The sequence below is a fragment of the Erinaceus europaeus genome, chromosome 1 (assembly GCF_950295315.1).
Source record: "Erinaceus europaeus chromosome 1, mEriEur2.1, whole genome shotgun sequence".
Classification (NCBI taxonomy): Eukaryota; Metazoa; Chordata; class Mammalia; order Eulipotyphla; family Erinaceidae; genus Erinaceus; species Erinaceus europaeus.
Window position 1 is genome coordinate 27,925,334 of NC_080162.1, and position 19,513 is coordinate 27,944,846.

Here is a 19,513-nt window from a genome sequence, read left to right on the forward strand (position 1 = left end):
TAGATCAGGAGAAACATGAATGAAAACAAGCAAAGCCCCTGAGTTTCCAGGACTGGGAGAAATGTGGACTTTACAGAAAATCAGGAAGGTTCTCTGCTATCTTAGTGTTTAAAAAGGCAATAGATAATTATCTTTATAACCAAGTTATTTGAGGACATGGTTTACTTTGAAAATGGCATGGCTAGGATTTATTGTACCATACAAGACTTTACTATGATGTATATCATTCAGTGCTATTTACAAATAACTAATTATAACTTATATACCAACAGGACCAGTTACTTATGGTCTTCCTGTAAGGACACATTTCAAAAAACTTACACAATACACATATTTTTTCTTTGCTAAATCTTTCACATGGTCTGAGAGGTGGTGCAGTGGGGAAAGCATTGGACTCTCAAGCATGTGGTCCTGAGTTCAGTCCATGGTAGCACGTGTACCAGAGTGATGTCTGTTTTTTTTTCCTCTCTCCTCTTATCTACTTCATAAATAAATAAAAACTTAAAACATGTATTTCATTAAAGTTGACAAAAGAAAAGCATACCCTTAAAAAAAACAGAGTTGGAGAGAGAAAAGGAGGGACATCAGAGACCTCTGCGGCCTCCTATGAAGTGCCCCTTCCACCGCTCTGCAGGTGCTTCTCTGTGGTGGTGGCCAAGGCTCAAACCTGAATCCCCAACCCAGGTCCATGCACATGGCAAAGATGAGCTATTTCCTGTTCCCAGGAAGTGTGCATTTTTACTCTTTTTTTTTTTTTTTATGAAGTCAAAGATGACATGGCTGAGATTTAGAAAGGTCCCAGGTTCAATCTCTTGCACCAGAAATAGAGCTGAACTGTGCTCTGCTCAAAAAGCAAACAAACAAAAACAAAAACAAACAAACAAAAACCCAAAGAAATAAATAAGGAAAGATGAACCTTAATAAGAGGTCATAATCTAAGCTCTTGCCTCCCAATGAAAACTGAGGTTCTGTTGCCTGAGTTAGTGACATACTGTTATATTGAAAGGCTGTATGTTTGCTCTGTTCCCCAGCTCTCCTACTGGGATTGAACTATTCCTCTTCTTGTTCTATCACAATTTGCTATTCTTACTCTTAAGGATTAAAAGATCTCAATATTAATATTAATTTCTCTGTTTTAAGCTAGACATGATTTTAAAGTTTCTAGTTGTGCTAACATACATATATAACAGCACTGTAACCATTTTAACAGTTTTGGGAGATGTTATGTGGAACCCCTTTACTAGAACCCTCCCTCCCAAGCATGCTGACCTGTCTGTATGGAAATATTGCCTTAAATGTGGAGATATTAGACTTTTATGACAATAAATATAAACTTCTCAAAATTATACAGTTCATTTACTGCTGCTGTGTTTAGTGTGCTAAATATCCTCTGAGAATCCACCTATGAATGCAGAAGAGACTCTTTACTTATTGGAATAGTTCTGTAGATATTTTTTTGAACTAGTTGTCTCTACAGTTTTTTTTTTTGTTTGACTCTACAGTTTTAAACATTTGTTTATTAAGCGCAAATGAAAACTTAACAGGAAAAGAAGTTTGGAAAAATATCGGTAAAATTTAGATATTGGTCAGGTATATCTGGTGCTTTTTCTGGCATAGAAAACAATGAAAAAATGAATTAGAGTTTAAATATCATGCTCAATGAAATACTACTGGGTAATTAAAATATTATATTGTTTCTTTTTTTTTAATTCTTTTTTTAATGTTTATTTATTTCCTTTTTGTTGCCCTTGTTGTTTTTACTGTTGTTGTAGTTATTGTTGTCATTGATGTCGTCGTTGTTGGATACGACAGAGAGAAATGGAGAGAGGAGGGGAGATTGTTTCTTTTAGGATAAAAATGAGATGATTATACTAAATGAAATATGTTAGGATGTGAAAGACAGTAAAGGATAATTTAACTCGTCTGTGGAATGTATATAGCTAATGCAATGGAACTTGCTCAACAGCAAAAAAAAAAAAAAGCTAACTCTTAGATGCAATTAAAACTGTGATGCTTATCATAGAAAATGGGAAAGGGGGATGGTGGAAATAGGAGTAAGGGTCTTTTTGATGTGATGATACTAGTCTTTGGTGATGGGTTGGCAAATCTTATGCATATATGCAGCTATAAAAAACTATACCCTTGCCCCCAACTTTGTAGTATTATAGGCCAAATTTAAACAAAAAAATATGTAATAGTAAACTGAATTCTTTGACTTCAAGAGTACTCTTTTCTCATCAAATTCTACTATGGTAGCTGTAGAAGTGGCCAGGTAGCAGAGAACAGGACTTCATGTGTGAGATCTCAAGTTCAATCACTGACACCACATATACTGGGACGTTGCTTTGCCACATCCCTTTATGGAATTAATAATAAAAAAAATCTTAAAAAAACAATCTACTAAGAAGAGTTAAAACGGGCAATCCTTCTCACAGTGTTCTATTTACAGATCAAACAAATTATGTTCATATAATATCCCAAATGTTTTCTATTTCAAATTGTTTATTAAATCAGAACAGACTTATTTCAAATCACTTACAATCAATAGAATTTGCTTGTAATGGCAGGGATATATTATATTTGGGGAAAAAATAAAGGTGTTGAAATCTTGTGCTGTGGGGAAACTGACATAGTGGGTCCTTAGCTAAACAAATTGCAGTTAATTTTTAAGATCGCATAATTTAATAAGAGAAGTGGTTGAGTGCTTTAAAGAAACAAAAAAGAAAGAAAAGAAAAACTGCTTTGGGGAAGACCAATTTGTAGATAAACAATCCATACCCAGCAGCACTGCAGTACTAATATCTAAGGTATAGAAGTCGGTAAGCAGCAGCTGAGACTAATGAGGTTAACCCACATAATCTAATCACTGAGCCTGAGCACGAAGTAGAGAAACAGCAGAGAAGCAGGGAGCCTTCAGTTTATTTCTAAATTATCTCTGGCTTTTGGATTCCAAGTGTCACCAAGTCAATGGTAGGTGTGAATTTCCTACTGATTCTCAGATTCTTTTAGCTTCAAACACTGTGGCATATCCCTCCTTTCCCCATCCCCACAGGTACTGGCTATTAGGCCATAGACGAGTTGCCTTTTAATTTGACATCAGCACAAGAAAATAGAAAGAACCACTTGCTGCTGGCTGGGAAGCTGCTTCTCATCTTCTCCCTACCTAACCTTCAGTGAAGATGAAACCTGGGAGCAACAGTGTACAGACACTGAGGAACCACATACCCATTTGCCTTCAGGGAGAACCTGAAGCTCCCAGATATATATACCCAAGCTCCCAGAAGGGGCTAAACATTCTTCTTGTTATGCATCTTGTAATTTTTAAAGATTGACTTAAATAGAAAACCCTTTTAGAGGATAAGTCATCTTTAAAAAAAAGTATTTATAAAAAGGAAACACTGACAAAAACCATAGGATAATAGGGGTACAACTCCACACAATTCCCATCACCAGAACTCAGTATGCCATCCCCTCTCCTGGTAGCTTTCCTATTCTTTATCCTTCTGGGAGTATGGACCCAGGGTCATTATGGGGTGCAGAACATGGAAGGTCTGGCTTCTGTAATTGCTTCCCTGCTGAACATGGTTGTTGGCAGGTTGATCCGTACTCCCAGCCTGTCTCTTTCAGTAGTGGGGCGGGGGCTCTGAGGAAGTGGGGCTCCAGGATGCATTGGTGGGGTCATATGCCCAGGGAAGGCCAGTTGGCCTCATGTTAGCATTTGGAACCTACTGGCTGAAAGAAGAGTTAAGATACAAAGCCAAACAAATTGTTGACTAATCATGAACTTAAAGGCTGGAATAGTGCAGATGAAGATTTGGGGGTCTCTGTTTTGTTGATAGTAAGTAGGCCTGTTTTAGTTATATTCTAAAGGGCCCATGACTATACTAGTTATTTTTTTTTATTTTTCTGAGCCTGGGTAAGTCATCTTTTATTGTCTTTCACATCCTAACTTACTTCTATATCAGAAAGAGAGCTGTGTGAAAAAAATACAACTAAAATTAGAAAAAAATGATAAAATTCAGGGTCAAACTACTCTAAAACTATATTTTACTTCTGTTGTGATATTCAAGGTAGATGTTGGGAAAATCAGGTTATTGTTTGTTTTGTTTTTTTAAGACAGCACAAAAATCTGTAGACAAAAAGTGGCATTCTTAGAGACAGCAACTATTAGTGTTTGGGTATGAAGCTTTCTAGATTTACAAACATTACATAATTTAAGGGATCTTTTTAAAATGGGATCAGATTCTACATAGCATTGAGTTATATGTCTTCTTTTTTTTAGTGTATATTAACACCATTCTGCCATCAAAAATTTGTATCTCTACCCCCATGCCCCATATAGTGAAGCTAAAAATCTACCCTTCCCCCCAGAGTTTGTTTGTTTTAATTTTATTTATAAAAAGGAAACATTGACAAAATCATAGGATAAGAGTGCAACTCCACACAATTCCCTCCACCAGAACTCCGTATCCCATTCCCTCCCCTGATAGCTTTCCCATTCTTTAACTCTCTGGAAGTATGGATCCAAGGTCATTATGGGATGCAGAAGGTGGAAGGTCCGGCTTCTGTAATTGCTTCCCCGCTGAACATGGGCATTAACAGGTTGATCCATACTCCCAGCTTGTCTCTCTCTTTCCCTAGTGGGAAAAGGCTCTGGAGAAGTGGAGCTCAGGGACACATTGGTGGGTTGTCTGTCCAAGGAAGTCTGGTTGGCATCATGCTAGCATCTGGAACCTAGTGGTTGAAAAGAGAGTTAACATATAAAGCCAAACAAATTGTTGACTAATCATTAACCTAAAGGCTGGAATAGTGCAGATGAAGGGGGGGGGGGTCCTCTGATTTGTAGATAGCTAGTAGAAATGTTTTAATTATAAGCCAAAGGGCCTGTGGCTATACTAGTTTTTTTTTCCCTGAGCCTGAAATCTGATATGCAGATGAATCCAAGTTATTGTCTGGGGGAAATGATGTCATGGCTGGAAAAAGGACCAGAAAGCTGGATCAGGGAAGAGCAGAGGTTTTTTTTTTTTTTGTTGTTGTTGTTGTTTTTACTTTGCTGCTATACTCCAAACTCAGTCAAATTCTTTGCATTCCCCATTCTGTTCTTCTTTCTCAGCTTTTATTAGGACAGAGAGAAATTGAGAGGGGAATAGGGGGGAGAGAGGAAGAGAGAAAGAGAGAGAGAGAGAGAGACCTAAAGACCTGCTTTATCACTCATGATTCTCCCCCCTGCAGGCAGAGAGTGGGGGCTCAAACCAGGGTGCTTATGCCTGGTAATGTGTGTGCTCAACCAGATGTACCACTGTCTAGCCCCTAGTCTAATTTCTGTGTGAGCAGATATAAATTTTAATAATTTCTTTACATCTTATTCTGTAAGTATACCATTTATGGTCATTTCCCAGTTTTAGTGTATTTGTCTATTTGCTTCTTATGTATGAATACTTAAAATAAAATTCTTATGTAAAAGAGACTCTTATCCTTGAGGCTCCAAAAGTGCCAGGTTCAATCCCCACCACCATAAGCTAGAGCTAAGAGTGCTCTGGTAAAAATAAAATAAAATAAATAAAATAAAGTATGTACTTAAACTGTTTTTCATATCAGAAGAGAAAACATTAAGTAGAACCTGGACTGGAGTTAGTGTATTGCACCTAAGTAAAATACTCTGGGGTGGGTAGGGGGCAGAATACAGGTCCTGGAAAAGGATGACAGAGGACCTAGTGGAGGTTGTATTGTTATGTGGAAAACTGAGAAATGTTATGCATGTACAGACTATTGTATTTACTGTCAACTGTAAAACATAAATCCCCCAATAAAGGAAAAATGTGATAAAAATATATAAAATTGTGTTTCATAACAATTATAAAATTGCTCTCCAAAAGTGTTGTATCAATGTACTTGCCCATCAGGTGGGTACTTATGCCTCCAAACCCTTGGGAATCATGCAGGTTAAGAAAGGTGCTTTCAAGCAATGTACCCTCAGTTTACGAGAGTTTCACTTATTGAGAGCTTCATGTGGGTGATGGGGTTGTGTTCCTGGTCACCAAGGAAAGTCGCCATCACGTCTCTGTGCACTTATTTGTTTGTCAGATAGTAGAACTCAAGTTTCTGTTTTGCATCCGACTTCATCCTTTAAACCCTCTTCCTGTGTTCTTCTCCTTTAGATTGAGGAAGACACATGGCAGAAATATTACTTGGAAGGAGTTTCAAATGAAATGTACACAGAATACCTCTCCAGTGCCTTTGTGGGTCTATCCTTCCCTACTGTTTGTGAGTAAGTGACTGTGAACTGTATGCTCTTTTATTATGAAGGATATTTAATGTGCTCCAACAGGAAAGCTGCCCTCCTGTGCACAGTACAGCTGGGGAGCTCAACACTGACGAAGGATATCTGGTATGCTTATGTGTGATAAGCAGGAAGGTGGGTCATTATAGGATGGGTTCCTGCATTTCCAACCCTATTTTTTCTTTTGTTACTAAGAATATTATTTGTACTTATGGATTACATCTTCACTTCATGTCTTTAATTATGGTCCTGTGTGGGGAATGATATGAAACCATGTCTCTCTAACTTTACTAGGGCAAAAATATATATTTTTTGCAGACTCTTGATTAAAGGGATTTTTATTTCTTATTCCTTTTTTAAAAAGTTCTTTATTGGTGGATTAATGGTTTACAGTCAACAATAAAATAACTTGTACATGCATAACATTTCTCAGTTTTCCACATAACAATTTAGCCCCACTAGGTCATCTTCTGCTTTCATGTTCCAGGACCTGAGTCCTCTTGTTTCAAATAAGGCAGATTACATCAGAAAACTCCTGTTCAAAGAGTTTTCATGATTTCCTGAGGAAAATTGGTACCCAATATTGCACCAAGGCAGAGGAAGCCTTAAAATGTCTTTAACAGTTTAATCTCTAACATGGACAGCTGGTATATTAAAACAAACAAACAAACAAACAAACAAAAAACTAGGTGTCTCCTTATATTGCTTTGTAAATGGGCAACCTTAACCTGCCCTGCCATAGTCTCTTGCAGTTAAATAGGTGATCACTTTAGGGGGAGGATCTCAGGAACTCCATCCGGGTATCCTACATTGCCAAGAAACTTTCTCTATAACTATGTCTTACTTCCCCACTGAGAATCACAGATTAGGTTTATATCACATAGGGACTTTGTCTCCAAGAAAACATACTCTCTGAGATTGCAGAAATATTTTGACTGACCTGTTGATACCTGAGCAAAGGACTTGATAAATTTAATTACACTGATAAAAACTAGGACAGAATGGGGGTTTTGGAACCCATTGGGATGAGAACGAAATATTGTTTCCCTATACCGTCTGCCTGCCTGATCAAACTTACCAAAGGGTGCTCGACTTCTCTGTCTCATAGTTTTCTATTCTGGACACAGCTGAGAGGGGACAGAGTAGCTGGTGGATTAATGTTTACCTGGAGACTCCTGTCAGTGAACCGTAGCAGGTGCACTCAGTCTGTCCCTGGGCCCAGACCTTAAGCAATCAAAAATGGCTTGACTGTTTACTGAAATTTCTCACTTTGTCTCTGAAAGAGTTTAAATGCTAAATGGACTGGAAAAGTGAATAGGTAATTGATCCGGAAGGAGTTATTTTCTGAAAATGGATGCTCTATTGTAACTCCCATATGTTCCTTTTTTTTTCTTTTTCTTTTTGAAAGTTATTTTTCTTTTTGCCACAGAAGGAAGTTCACTATTCAAAGAAATTGGGTCCTGGCCCACAGAGACTGTCTCTAAGAATTGGTTTCACCTGGTCCTTGATCTGCCTAGTATAAAAAGTCTTAGAGAAATCAGGACTAATTATAGAAACTTGTTCTGTTAAAAGGCAAATGAGGTCCCCTATAGCTAATATAGGGACACTCTGAGCACACAGCAGAGCTTCCAATTCCCTGAGAAATTTGAGGTGTAGGGGGCAGTCTGTTCTAATCCAGCTAGCTGCTCCTGGAAGCCAAGTCTGTTCATTTGCAGAATGTTAACTTTAAAAGTTTAAGACTCTTCTCTTTACAATCTGCAACTGTGATACAGACAGGACAAATTTGACTCCTATATTTGCCTCTGAAGAACATTTAATTTCTTACAAGTTAGTTGCTGATGTTTCAAAGTAGTGGTACTGAACACAAAGGCTAGATTCCAGAGCTCCCTTGAAAAATTGGATGAGTACACATAGACACTGCATTTCGAACAAATGCTAACTGACTTTAGTTTGCAATAAGGAATGGTCCTTGTAGCTATGCCCTCTTTATGTCTTTAGTCTAGATTTACTTAATTTTAAATTTGTTTTTACTGTTATTTACTGCCAGGTATTTTTGTTGGAACTTGGTGCCTTCATAGTTTCTGATGATCATTTTTTTCTTTCCTTTCTTTTTTCTTCCTCCCCTTCCTCTCTTCCTCTCCTCTCTCTCTCTTTCTCTCTCTCCCCACCCCCTCTCCCTCTCCCCTTTCTCTTCCTTTTGCTCCCCCACTCTCTCTCCATTTCTTTCTTACTTTTTTTGTTTTTTTTAATTGCCACCAGGGTTACCGCTGTGGCTTGGTGGTGGTAATAACAAATCTACTGTCCCCAGTGATCTTTTTCTCTTTTTTTCTAGCTTGTTTTTTTGATAGAGAGAAATTGAAAGGTGAGGGAAAGATAGAGAGAGAGAGAGAGAGAAAAGGCACCTGCAGACCTGCTTTACCACTTGTAAAGTGTCCTCCCTGCAGGTGGGGTGTGAGGGTTCAAACCCAAGTGCTTGTACATGCTAATGTGTGCACTTAACTGGGTGCACCATTGCCAAGTCTCTTCTTTTTTTTTAAACAGAGGTTTAGAGACAGAGATAAGTAGGAAACAGGAAGGGGAGAGAGACGAAGAGAAGGACCAGGAGCTTGAACTTACGTCCTTGGGCATAAAAGGTGTGCTCTATAAGATGAGCTACCACATAGTCCTTAGATTTGCATTTTTACCTCATGTCTAGCCCTAAAGATGTGTGAGTTTGCCAATCCAGCTACATTGCATTGCTTGAAACTTCACTGCCCATTGGAGCTAGCTCAGGACTATGTAATAGTGGCTGTGAAATGTCCCTTGACTGATGTTCCTATTTAGAACTTGTCCTGAGGAGGAAAAACTCCCTAAGTCACATCTTGTTGTGAGAAAATTTAGTATTCTTCAGTAAAGCTTCTAGAATACAGAAGCAGATGCATACAAACTTCCGATGTGAGTGAGAATATGTTCAGCTTGGTGCTATTATTCGTTTAACACAATGATACAGCAGAGGTAGAGGTAATCAATAAAGAAAAGACATTTAATGAGATTTAGGAACATCCCCAAACATTGAAGCTCTCCTCAAGCATTTGATTATCTGGAGGCTTAATTATCTGTGTTTTCTACTTTAAATTAAAGAAAAGCCATAACTCAAAGTTACCAGCAGTTTAATGATAACACTCTTCAATTCAGGTTAATTAAAGCACAGCCGTAATTAGAGTGTGGTGTTGTATATCACCGGGCTGGCACATGAGTATTTTCATTACAGTAAGAATTGGCTATTCAATTTCAAGATGACATAAAGGACGCCAGAATATATTTTAGGCTGGTTCTCAGAGAAGAAAAAGAATTGGAGAATATTCTGGGTATAATAAAGCACAGATAAAATATACAGATTTTCAGAGCCGTTTCTGTAATTATGCACAGTATTAAAACAAAATGCAGCCAATAATGTCTTAAAGCATGAAAAGAAATAAATTTACTCTTTCTCTCGGCTGGCAGGGTGCCCCCTTGCAGAGCAGGATCACCACATGGGAGAGCTTGGAGTTCTCTCAAAAGCTAGGAGAGTCATTGTATGAAAGATAAGGAGTAGAATAAATGGGTGAAATTTGAGCTAGTTTCTCAAGAGAATAAGCAGGATAGACATTAGAGGCATGGGAAATGGAGCAGGAAGCTCCTTTAAGTCAAGCTTTAAAAATATTTCAAGAGGAGAGGTGTTCTCACCTGCTCAGAGTCAGGCAACAGTAGCTACAGGCTGTCTTCTCTGCACCAACCCTTTGGCTACTCCCTATAAGTAAACAGAAAATGCACCTCTGGAGTTGGTGAAAGAGCTCTCTTGGATAGTGCACAACCAAAGTTCCATTCTGGCCCCCTAGCATTGAAGGGAGCTTTGATGCCATTGATGTTTTCTTTCTCTGATGGAGACAAAATTGTTTCTAGATCCTTCATTAAAGTATTCTCATTTAACCTTTATGACAGTCCTGTGAGGTTTATATTATAACATTATGTGTAGTTTATAAATGAGGACACTGAGACTTAGAACACTGGGGTTCCTCCTAAAGCTACCTAACAGGCAAATTATAGAACCAGGATTCTGATGTTGTGTCTCATGCAAATGAAGTAACTGCTAGATGAAGGCTGGTTAAGAATATCCTGTGGAGTTTATCAAATGAAGAGATTATTAGACTCCAGCTAGATCTTAATTTCTGGGGTAAGGTCCAAAGATCTGAACTTTCATCAGCAAGTCAAGTGGTTCTTATTCAAGGTGATGAAGAGCCATAGTTGGCCCCCTTTCTCCATTCCACAGGCTGGAATACTTCTTATGTTGGGGTTAGTCACTGGCATGTTTCTCTCTTAATTATTCCAAGTCCAAGACTTGGTAGACCACACCTTGCAAACTCATGTTCAGGTTTTGGAATTTGTGTAAGCCTCTCACATCACTCCTTCACTTGGCTATCTTGCATCCTTTGGGGATTTAGGTGTGAGCCTGCACACTACCACTCCAGACAAACCACTGACTGCTCTCCCCAGTGTTGCATCCCAGTCCAGATTATCAAAGGGAAGAGATGTCAGGACTCCTATTACTTTAGTAGTCTTGGTCATATTCCCACTGGGATTCCCCAAAAGTAATCTCAGGCTAGAGATAAACAGTAAACACAAAGAAGGACAGGGGAAGCAAAGATGACAAGGGCAACCACAAAACACACCTCTTGGCCTTGTTGTAAATCTTAGTGAGTATTTCCTTGACCTTTCCAGGATTCCTTTATGGAATTCCTTTTAAGACTCAATAACTTTGGGCACCAGGAGGTGTTTCACTTTGTTAAGTGCACATATCACCAAGCACAATGACCCGGGTTCGAGCCCTGTTCCCCACCTGTAAGGAAGATGAGTAGTGAAGCAGGTGTGCAGATGTCTAACTTTCTCTCTTCCTCTCAATTTCTCTTTTGCCTGTCAAGAAAAAATAAAATAGAAAGGGGAGGGGGAGAAAAAAAAAGGCCACTAGGAGCAGTGGGTTCCTAGTGTCAACACTGAGCCCCAACAATATCCCTGGAGGCAAAAACAACAACAACAAAACCAGTAACTCCTAAGTAGTTCCCTTTTGCATGGAGTAATGAGTTTGGTCTAGTTATATCAAGGCAAAAAAGCTAGAGGGTCTGAGGAAAGGATAATAATCCATTGTTCTCTGAACAGCTGAATTCTGTCTGTTCCCTCCTCTTTCTTCTCCCACAGCCTTCCTTCTTTAGAAGGCAACTGTGGGCAAACAAATATACTGTGCTAGGTATGCAGTAAGAAAAGGGAGGGACATGAGGCTGTTTTGGTCTCTAAAGAGTCCCATTTTTGAACAGTCTCCCTTGAAGGATATTATGTGACATCATAGAGTAGGAGAGGTCAAAAAGGCCTGGGGTCAAATCCTTAGATGGTTCACATATTGCTGAATTTGTGATTTGGGATAGATACTTTATTGCTGTGTACTGCCTTCCTGTGGTAGTTATCAGCTATGTAATCATGGACTTGGTGACTGCCTTTGCTTTTCTCGTATCTGAAATAAGAATAGTATAACTTTTCTCTCCATAGCTGATATTCCCTCACTCCCTTTCCTTTCTTCCCACCATCATCTAATCTTCTCCACCAAATGCAAAGTAAGCACCAGGAAAGAAAAAAAGAAAGGGAGAGAGAAAGAAAGAAGAAAGGTATTATTAATACATTGTGACATTTGCAGCTTATATTTACTCTTCTTTTGTTTGTTTTTAAAAACAATTCTACCATCAGTCAATAGCCAGCCAATCACTAGGGATTTAATGAACTTGGAATGTTTGTGCCATCCCTAGAGCAGCCTGCAATTAGATTTGATCAGATATATACATATAAAAAGATTGATAACGATACTTACAAATTCAAAGCCTTCTGAGAGTGTGCAGCCTGGCTAAGTAACATAATATTCACCCTCAAGGAGAACTTAGTGCTCATTGATGGTTAGTTGGTGGATTACATGATTGGAAGATGGAAACTGAGACTTAGTAGGAAAAGACAGCTCCTTGTAGATTGGGAGTAACGAGAGACTTCCTGGGAAAGATGGCACTTGACCTGTCCATGTGAAAAGAACAGATTCAGACAGGGGATAAGGAGGGAATAGAGACTTGTAAGCAGTAGGGCTCAGAGGTGAAGAGTCATATAGTACCATGTGGAACTCGCTCAGCATCTGAATTTCTTTTGATATTTTCCCAAATATTACAAACAAGTTTCCCCTTTCATATGAGAATGAAAAAAATCAGATTTTTTTTTTGACATGTGAAACTTTCAGAGGAGAAGGAGCCGTTGTACTTTTGTCATGAGAACTAGCAAATGTGAGAATGCACCCTCCTGCCTCCAAATAAGAAAACGAGGGCAGAAAGAAGAGAAGGCAGTTGGGGAAGATGGAAACCACTGGTTCAGAGGTTGGGTTATGGCAAGAACATAGTGTTCAGGGATTTGAATCTCACAGTGAGCATATTAGTCAGTCAGTCATCACTTGCAGAATATAAAAGCTTAATTGTATGAGGTTTTACAGCTCAGAGGAGATTAGGACAAAAGATGTATTTAAAATACTGTGTACCCCTGCAGCTGATAAAGCAGTTAAAATTCAAATTTGACATGGAGTGTTTAATGCCTGGGTAACTTGGGAAACTGGTCAGATCTTTGCTGTGCTAAAGGGCGGGGATGAAAGCATGGATGCTTCTGTGCTGGCTTAAGACAGCATGAGGACTGCGATAGGGAAGGTTCTCCAGCCCCTTACCCATTTCTGTATAGGACTCGCTAAACATTCAAAAAAAAAAAAAAATCGTGCTCTTATCCTACGTTGATTTGTAGGAACAGATCTTTCCAGTGAAGCTTCTTGAGGGAAAGTTAAAATTTAAGACCTCCCAGAGAAATTTGAACTTCTTATCCAATGATAACTATTGCTAGTTTAGTTTGAGTTCCCTAAATGCAATATTTTATAGTAAAAGACTTCAAAGTTTAAACATGATGCTGAGGACTGGCAAGATGAGTTATCTGGAAGGGTGCCTGTCTCACACTCGAATTTGAGTCTGCACCCCACTACACTGGAGAAGTTTTGGTGCTGTGCTGTCTTTCCTTCCATCTGTGTTTCTCTTCTATTATGTGGGGGGAAATTGACCTGAAATAGTGATACTTTGATGATGACAAAACAAAAACACATGAAGCAGAAAGAAACCAGCAAAGTCTATTTGTTATATGAAGGGATTATTTATCCATGTTGCAGACATTGACATTTTATGAGAATTCTTGGAGAGACTCATATCTCAAATTAAAAAAAAAACAACATTATGCTCAAAGAATTGACAAGTACCCGTTTAATTATTTCTTGGGTTAATTATAATTTAAAATTAATCAAATACAAACATGAAAAGGTACATAATACATATAGTTATTTCTACTGAAGGAACCAGAAAAATATTCAATAATCATTTCTACATGTTAATAAAAAATCAGTCCCCATAATGTTTATTAAAACCTTAAGACATTAGAGGCAATGTGGTGTCTAGAATTCTTCACTAAAAAGGTTGAGAAGACAGTCTTGTTGGATGTGAGACAGATGCTTGCTTGGGACTGGACGTACATAGTAAACATGAAATTTTACTTATATTTTAATCTGATGAATAATAGATTATCTTTGTAAAATGAACTAAACAAGGAGAAAACATGTCTTAAATGTGATAGTGGAGGGGAGGGGAGAGGGGTAGGGGAGGGGAGAGAAGAGAACGTGCACCTGTGCGTGAGCACACCTGTGTTTGAGGTTGGGAGTGTTTTCAAACCTTCCTGCTCTTCCTCTATCGGAATTACCGGGGAATAGAATGTGAACAACATTTCTGTGAGTGTTTTAAATCACTTCCATTTTCTTGGTGCTGAATCTTACAAATCCTGCTGTTTCAAATTATCTTTAACTAGATGTTTCCATTTTGGGAACCTAGCATTTAAATCAAATCTCCTAAATAAGAGTTTTTTTTTTTTCTCCCTATCCAGCCCCTAGATCCTAAAAATCTGGTGTCTCTGTTCACAGTTTTTATATATCTCCTCCAATTTTATATGGTTGTGTGATTCAGGATTCCTCTGGATGACTGAAGGAAACTGATGCTTTGGGGATAGAGTTAGTTTGGAGGACACAAAGAGAATTGCCTCATCTATGCTTATCTGCTGCACTCAGTGGGACTTCAGCAACCCCACACCATATCACTGCATATTTTCCCTGAGCACAGACTTTGTGACAGTTTTCTGTGTGTATCAAGAAGCAAACTTCTAATGAAGGGGGTTGATTTAATGACTAGGACAATTTATTTCCCTCTGGGTAGGTACAACAGTTGGACTCTAATTCTTAAGAGCCTTTGTTCAGAAACATCTGGGTTGAAACTACTGTAGTGAACAGATGATGTCGGCAGTAAAAAAAATAAAAAAGACTTTGTATAATGTCATTGTCAAATTTGGTAGATCTCTACTTAATAGTTATCAAGAAAGAATCCAACTTGTGATTACAACAGTTTTATCAGAGATTGATGGTTTAAGACCTTTTTGTGTCAAGTGGCTCTTTTTTCCTTGGAAAAAACTCATTTCTATTCCCACGTAATTATTTTCACAACCAGCAATAACTTCATGTGTTAGAAACATTGGGAATTTTTATTTTAGAGTAAGAGAATTAAATTCTTGCTGACTTCTGGCTGAAGCTCTGGTTCTCATTCTCTTTTTCCAGCAGGTACATAAATCCTTAAAAATAGTAAGAGTATATTGTTAAAGAATGACTATAAAGATTGAATGAGCAAAGCATATTGCCAAGCCTTCTCTCCTAATCTGGACTTTCCTAGTTTCTCACTTTGTCTCTGTGGTATCAGTTCAGCAACTCATCAGACTTGGCCTTCAATCATTCATGCCTATTTAATCAGCATTTACTGAAAGCTTACTTTTTGTACTTATCGAAATGCACATTTTATGCTGAACAAGCTCAGGCTAGATATCAGAGAGAGGGGGTGTACAACTGATTACTGCACCCAGGCCACAGCTTACTCACCTTCATCTGCTCTTCTCCCATTGCATTCCCATCAGAGGCTGCATCTCTGCTGCACCTGTACTGCACTCATGTATTATAGAAGCCTGAAATGGCATAACTGCGAAGAAACCTAATGAAAACTTCATAGAATGGGGAGACTACATTCTATTCCCAGTGTTTGCTATCAATTTCTCAAGATTTATATATCTTCAAAGGCTTTTTTAAACATTTCATTTCTTTATTCATTTATTGGATAGAGACAAAGAGAAATTGAAAGTGGAAAGGGAAGTAGAAGAAAAGAGAAAGAGAGACATCTACAACAATGCTTCATTGCTTGTGAAGCTTCCCTATTGCGGGTGGGGCCCAGGGGCTTGAACATGGGTCCTTGCACATGGTAACGTGTTCTCAACCAGGTGTGCCACCACCTGGCCCCTAGACCTCTGACCAAATCACTGTCACTCTTGATCAGACTCACTTAGCTGTAGCCTCTTTGGGTGTATAGCTCATCCTCACACACCTGAGTTCCTTCCTGACTTAGGGTCATTGCACTTGCCATGTCCATTACTAGACGGTTTTGTCCACTAATCCTCTCATTGCCTATCTCTTACCATGCTCCACTGTTCTGTGCTTTGGCATTACATTTCTCAAGATTGTCCTCCTGGATCACCAGAGATGACACACATTCCCAGTTACTTTATCTTCTTAGGTTACTTTAATTTCTGCAGTAGTAGTTGTCATCTGGAATGTCATATGTATTCATTTGTATGTTTTCTTACTGCCTATCTTTCAGTACAAAACAAGGAGTGAAGATGTTGTATATCCTTCTAGATATTAGCAAGGGACCCTGGAAAAGTTATATAGGCTTTGTGAATCTTAGCCTTCTTACCTTTAAAATAGATATCAGCAGAAGTCTGAATAACCATGATACTACATCTCCCTTTGGGACTTTGTAGAAATTGAATGAGGCTATCAAATGAGACCTTGACCTATGACTCAGAACCTTTTACCTATTGCACAACTAGAGCTTAATGACCATTACAAATAACTATCAACTTATTAATTTATTGGCAAACTAATGTTTAATTACCCCTATAGTAGTGCTCACTGCAAAAACTTGTAGCATATAATTATTTTTCATTCGTGTTCAGTTTTATTTCTTTTTCTTTCCCTTCCTTCTTTCCTTCCCTCCTCTTTCTTTTTCTTTTAGCTTCCCCTTTTTCTTAAGGATGGAGATGTTTAAAATTTATTTTATATTTATTAATTTTTTCAAAATTACAGGATAACAGGGATACAACCATTCCTACCACCAGATTTCCGTATCTCTATTTCCTGTGGTGTAAGCTACAGCAGTTCTATTAAGGTCGCAGATATGGATTAACTATTATTTCTTTTTTTTTTTTTGGTGTTTTTATTTTTATTTTATTTATATTTTTTTAAATTTTTTATTTAAGAAAGGATTAATGAACAAAAACATAAGGTAGGAGGGGTACAACTCCACACAGTTCCCACCACCCAATACCCATAACCCACCCCCTCCCCAGTAGCTTTCCCATTCTCTAGCCCTCTGGGAGCATGGACCCAGGGTCGTTGAGGGTTGCAGAAGGTAGAAGGTCTGGCTTCTGTAATTGCTTCCCCGCTGAACATGGGCGTTGACTGGTCGGTCCATACTCCCAGTCTGCCTCTCTCTTTCCCTAGTAGGGTGTGTCTCTGGGGAAGCTGAGCTCCAGGACACATTGGTGGGGTCTTCCATCCAGGGAAGCCTGGCCAGCATCCTGGTGGCATCTGGAACCTGGTGATGGAAAAGAGAGTTAACATATGAAGCCAAACAATTTGTTGAGCAATCATGGATCCCAAGCTTGGAATAGTGGAGAGGAAGTGTTAGGGAGGTATTCACTGCAAACTCTAGTGTACTTCTGCTTTCAGGTATATATTTTGCAGTAGTTTATGGATACGTGTGCACATAAGCTCTCTCTCACAGAAACTGGTGTATATCTAGGTTATGGGACTTTGTTAGAAAGTGAACTACCTGAGATGAAATTAGAGTGTACTATAAAAGGAAAGGTCTCACCCGAGTAATGAAGCTGAAGGGATTAACTATTATTTCTACAACTCTCTGTCTATATTTCTATATATTTGCCCATTTTTCCCATGGTCACATTTTATCTTCCTTTCCAAGTCACTCCTATACCTATTACTACATCCAAATGTCCCTCCGTGTTCCATCTTCTCTCCCTGGATCCTGATGGAGTTGGAGTTCAGAGCCCTCTGGTCATCTTTCTCTGTCATTTCTCCCCCACTAGAAATAAGGACCAAAATTCTTTTTGGGGTGCAAAAAGTGAGAGTTGTAGCTTCTGTAATTACTTCTCTGCTGAACATGGGCACTGTCATGTCGATGCGTACAGCCAGCATGTTTCCATCTTTCTCTTGTAGGGTAAGGCTCTGGAGAGGTGAGGCTCTAGGACACATTGGTGAGGTCATCTGCCCAGGGAGTCAGGATGGAATCATGATAACATTTTCAAGTTGATGGCTGAAAGATTGCAAGAGCTAAAGCATGACAAAATGATTAATGAACAGGAACAGAGAAGATGAGAATAGGGATTTTAAGGTAGAAAGAAGTGTGGAAGTTTATTTTCAGGTATATTCCTAGGGGCTCATGACTATGGTGGGTTTTACTTGAGTTTGCTAGCTAACATGGAGTTGGACAAAAACATTGTCTGTGAAGATGGTGTTAGAGTTGAGAAATGGGTTAGAAAGTTGGATTAGGGCAGAGAGAAGCTCCCCATCTTGAAGAAAATCTATGAATAAAATTAACTGTTTACTCCATCCACCTGACTAAGGACCCATATATACTTATATTTAGCACAAGAGACTGAATACCCTCTGGGTCCCTATTGGTCTGAGCTCACTGTTCATGGTCACAGCTGGGAATATTTAGGCTGCACTTTTTTTTTTTTTTCTGCGAAGCTATGGCTTATTGTGCACCTGAGACTTGGAAGCCTCAGGCATGAGAGTCTCTTTGCATAGCCATTATGCTATCTCCTCTGTTCTTCTTCTTTTTTTTTTTTTTTCCTATGAGTATTTTAGTATATAGCATTTTACCTAGTTACATAGTATTATTTAATGCTTGTATCTGCATAAATATTGTGTGTTGATATTACACCTTGAAATATTCTTTAAAAATTTATTTTGTTGCTATCCAGCACCATAATGTACTACATTTCATTTAAAAATTGCCAGATTTGTGGACATTTCAATTACTTTCAGTATTTTTATTGTGTAAATAACACTACCTTGAACATCTTTATGTATAAATATTTTACTGAAACTTTTATTATTTCCTTAGTTTTAAGTCAAGTTAAATGTGGATCAGTTATTTATTTAGTTCCTCTATATCTATGGTTACATGTACAGCACTATGGGGGATTCCAATAAGTCCAGAACTCTCAAAGAAATCACATTGGTTGAAGACTCAAAGTTCAGATACATGAAATAAAGGGAGCAAGCATAGCAAGTATAAAATTGACTGGGTGGGAAGTGGCACACCTGGTTGAGCGCACATGTTACAATGTACAAGGACCTGGGTTTGATCCCCACCTACAGAGGGAAAGATTTACAAGCAGTGAATCAGAGCTGCAGGTGTCTCTCTTTTTTTTCTTCCTCTCTTGACTTCTGGCTATCTCTATCAAATAAATAAATATAATTAAAATTAAAATAATTACAAGTATAAAATTGACTAATAGCTAAGTGATGTAGCAGACAAAGTGGGAGGTATTCTGGGAATAGAAAATCAGAGGGGGGCAGTAGTGGGGAAAAGCCTACAGATTTGACTTGGTTCTATGAGGATGGGTCAGGAGGAGAGGTGAAGGTATTCCTGGGGCAGGGAATACTTAAGTAAAAGACCTAGGGGGCAGGAGCCAGCCAGCCTCATAGCAGTCTGGGCTGTAGGCAGAAAGCCCCAGGCAGATGAGGTGAGACAGCTTGTATGAAGCCAGGAATAAAGGTGCCATAGTCACATGCTGAGCCCTAACATAGAGGCTAAAGATTATTACCGTCATTCTGTGCGCACAGGGGTCTGCTCAGAACAACAATATGAGCAATTTGTACAAAAAATCAAAATGGAATCCAAATAACAGATCCAGCTGCTCCAAATACTTCCCTCCCCCTGCAGTTAACATTTTACTACCTGACTGAGTAACTAATGAATCTGGCTCAGTTTA

At 38.6% G+C, this 19,513-nt stretch overlaps 1 protein-coding gene across 3 annotated transcripts in view; it reads left to right on the top strand.

The window, feature by feature from the left end:
• KCNMA1 (potassium calcium-activated channel subfamily M alpha 1) overlaps positions 1–19,513 on the top strand; it is a 638,320-nt gene that overhangs the window by 447,389 nt on the left and 171,418 nt on the right. For all 3 annotated transcript variants that reach the window (XM_060170921.1, XM_060170943.1, XM_060170877.1), the window contains exon 14: positions 6,159–6,268. In XM_060170921.1, coding sequence (XP_060026904.1) covers positions 6,159–6,268 — 110 coding nt within the window. The remainder of the gene's footprint in view (positions 1–6,158; positions 6,269–19,513) is intronic.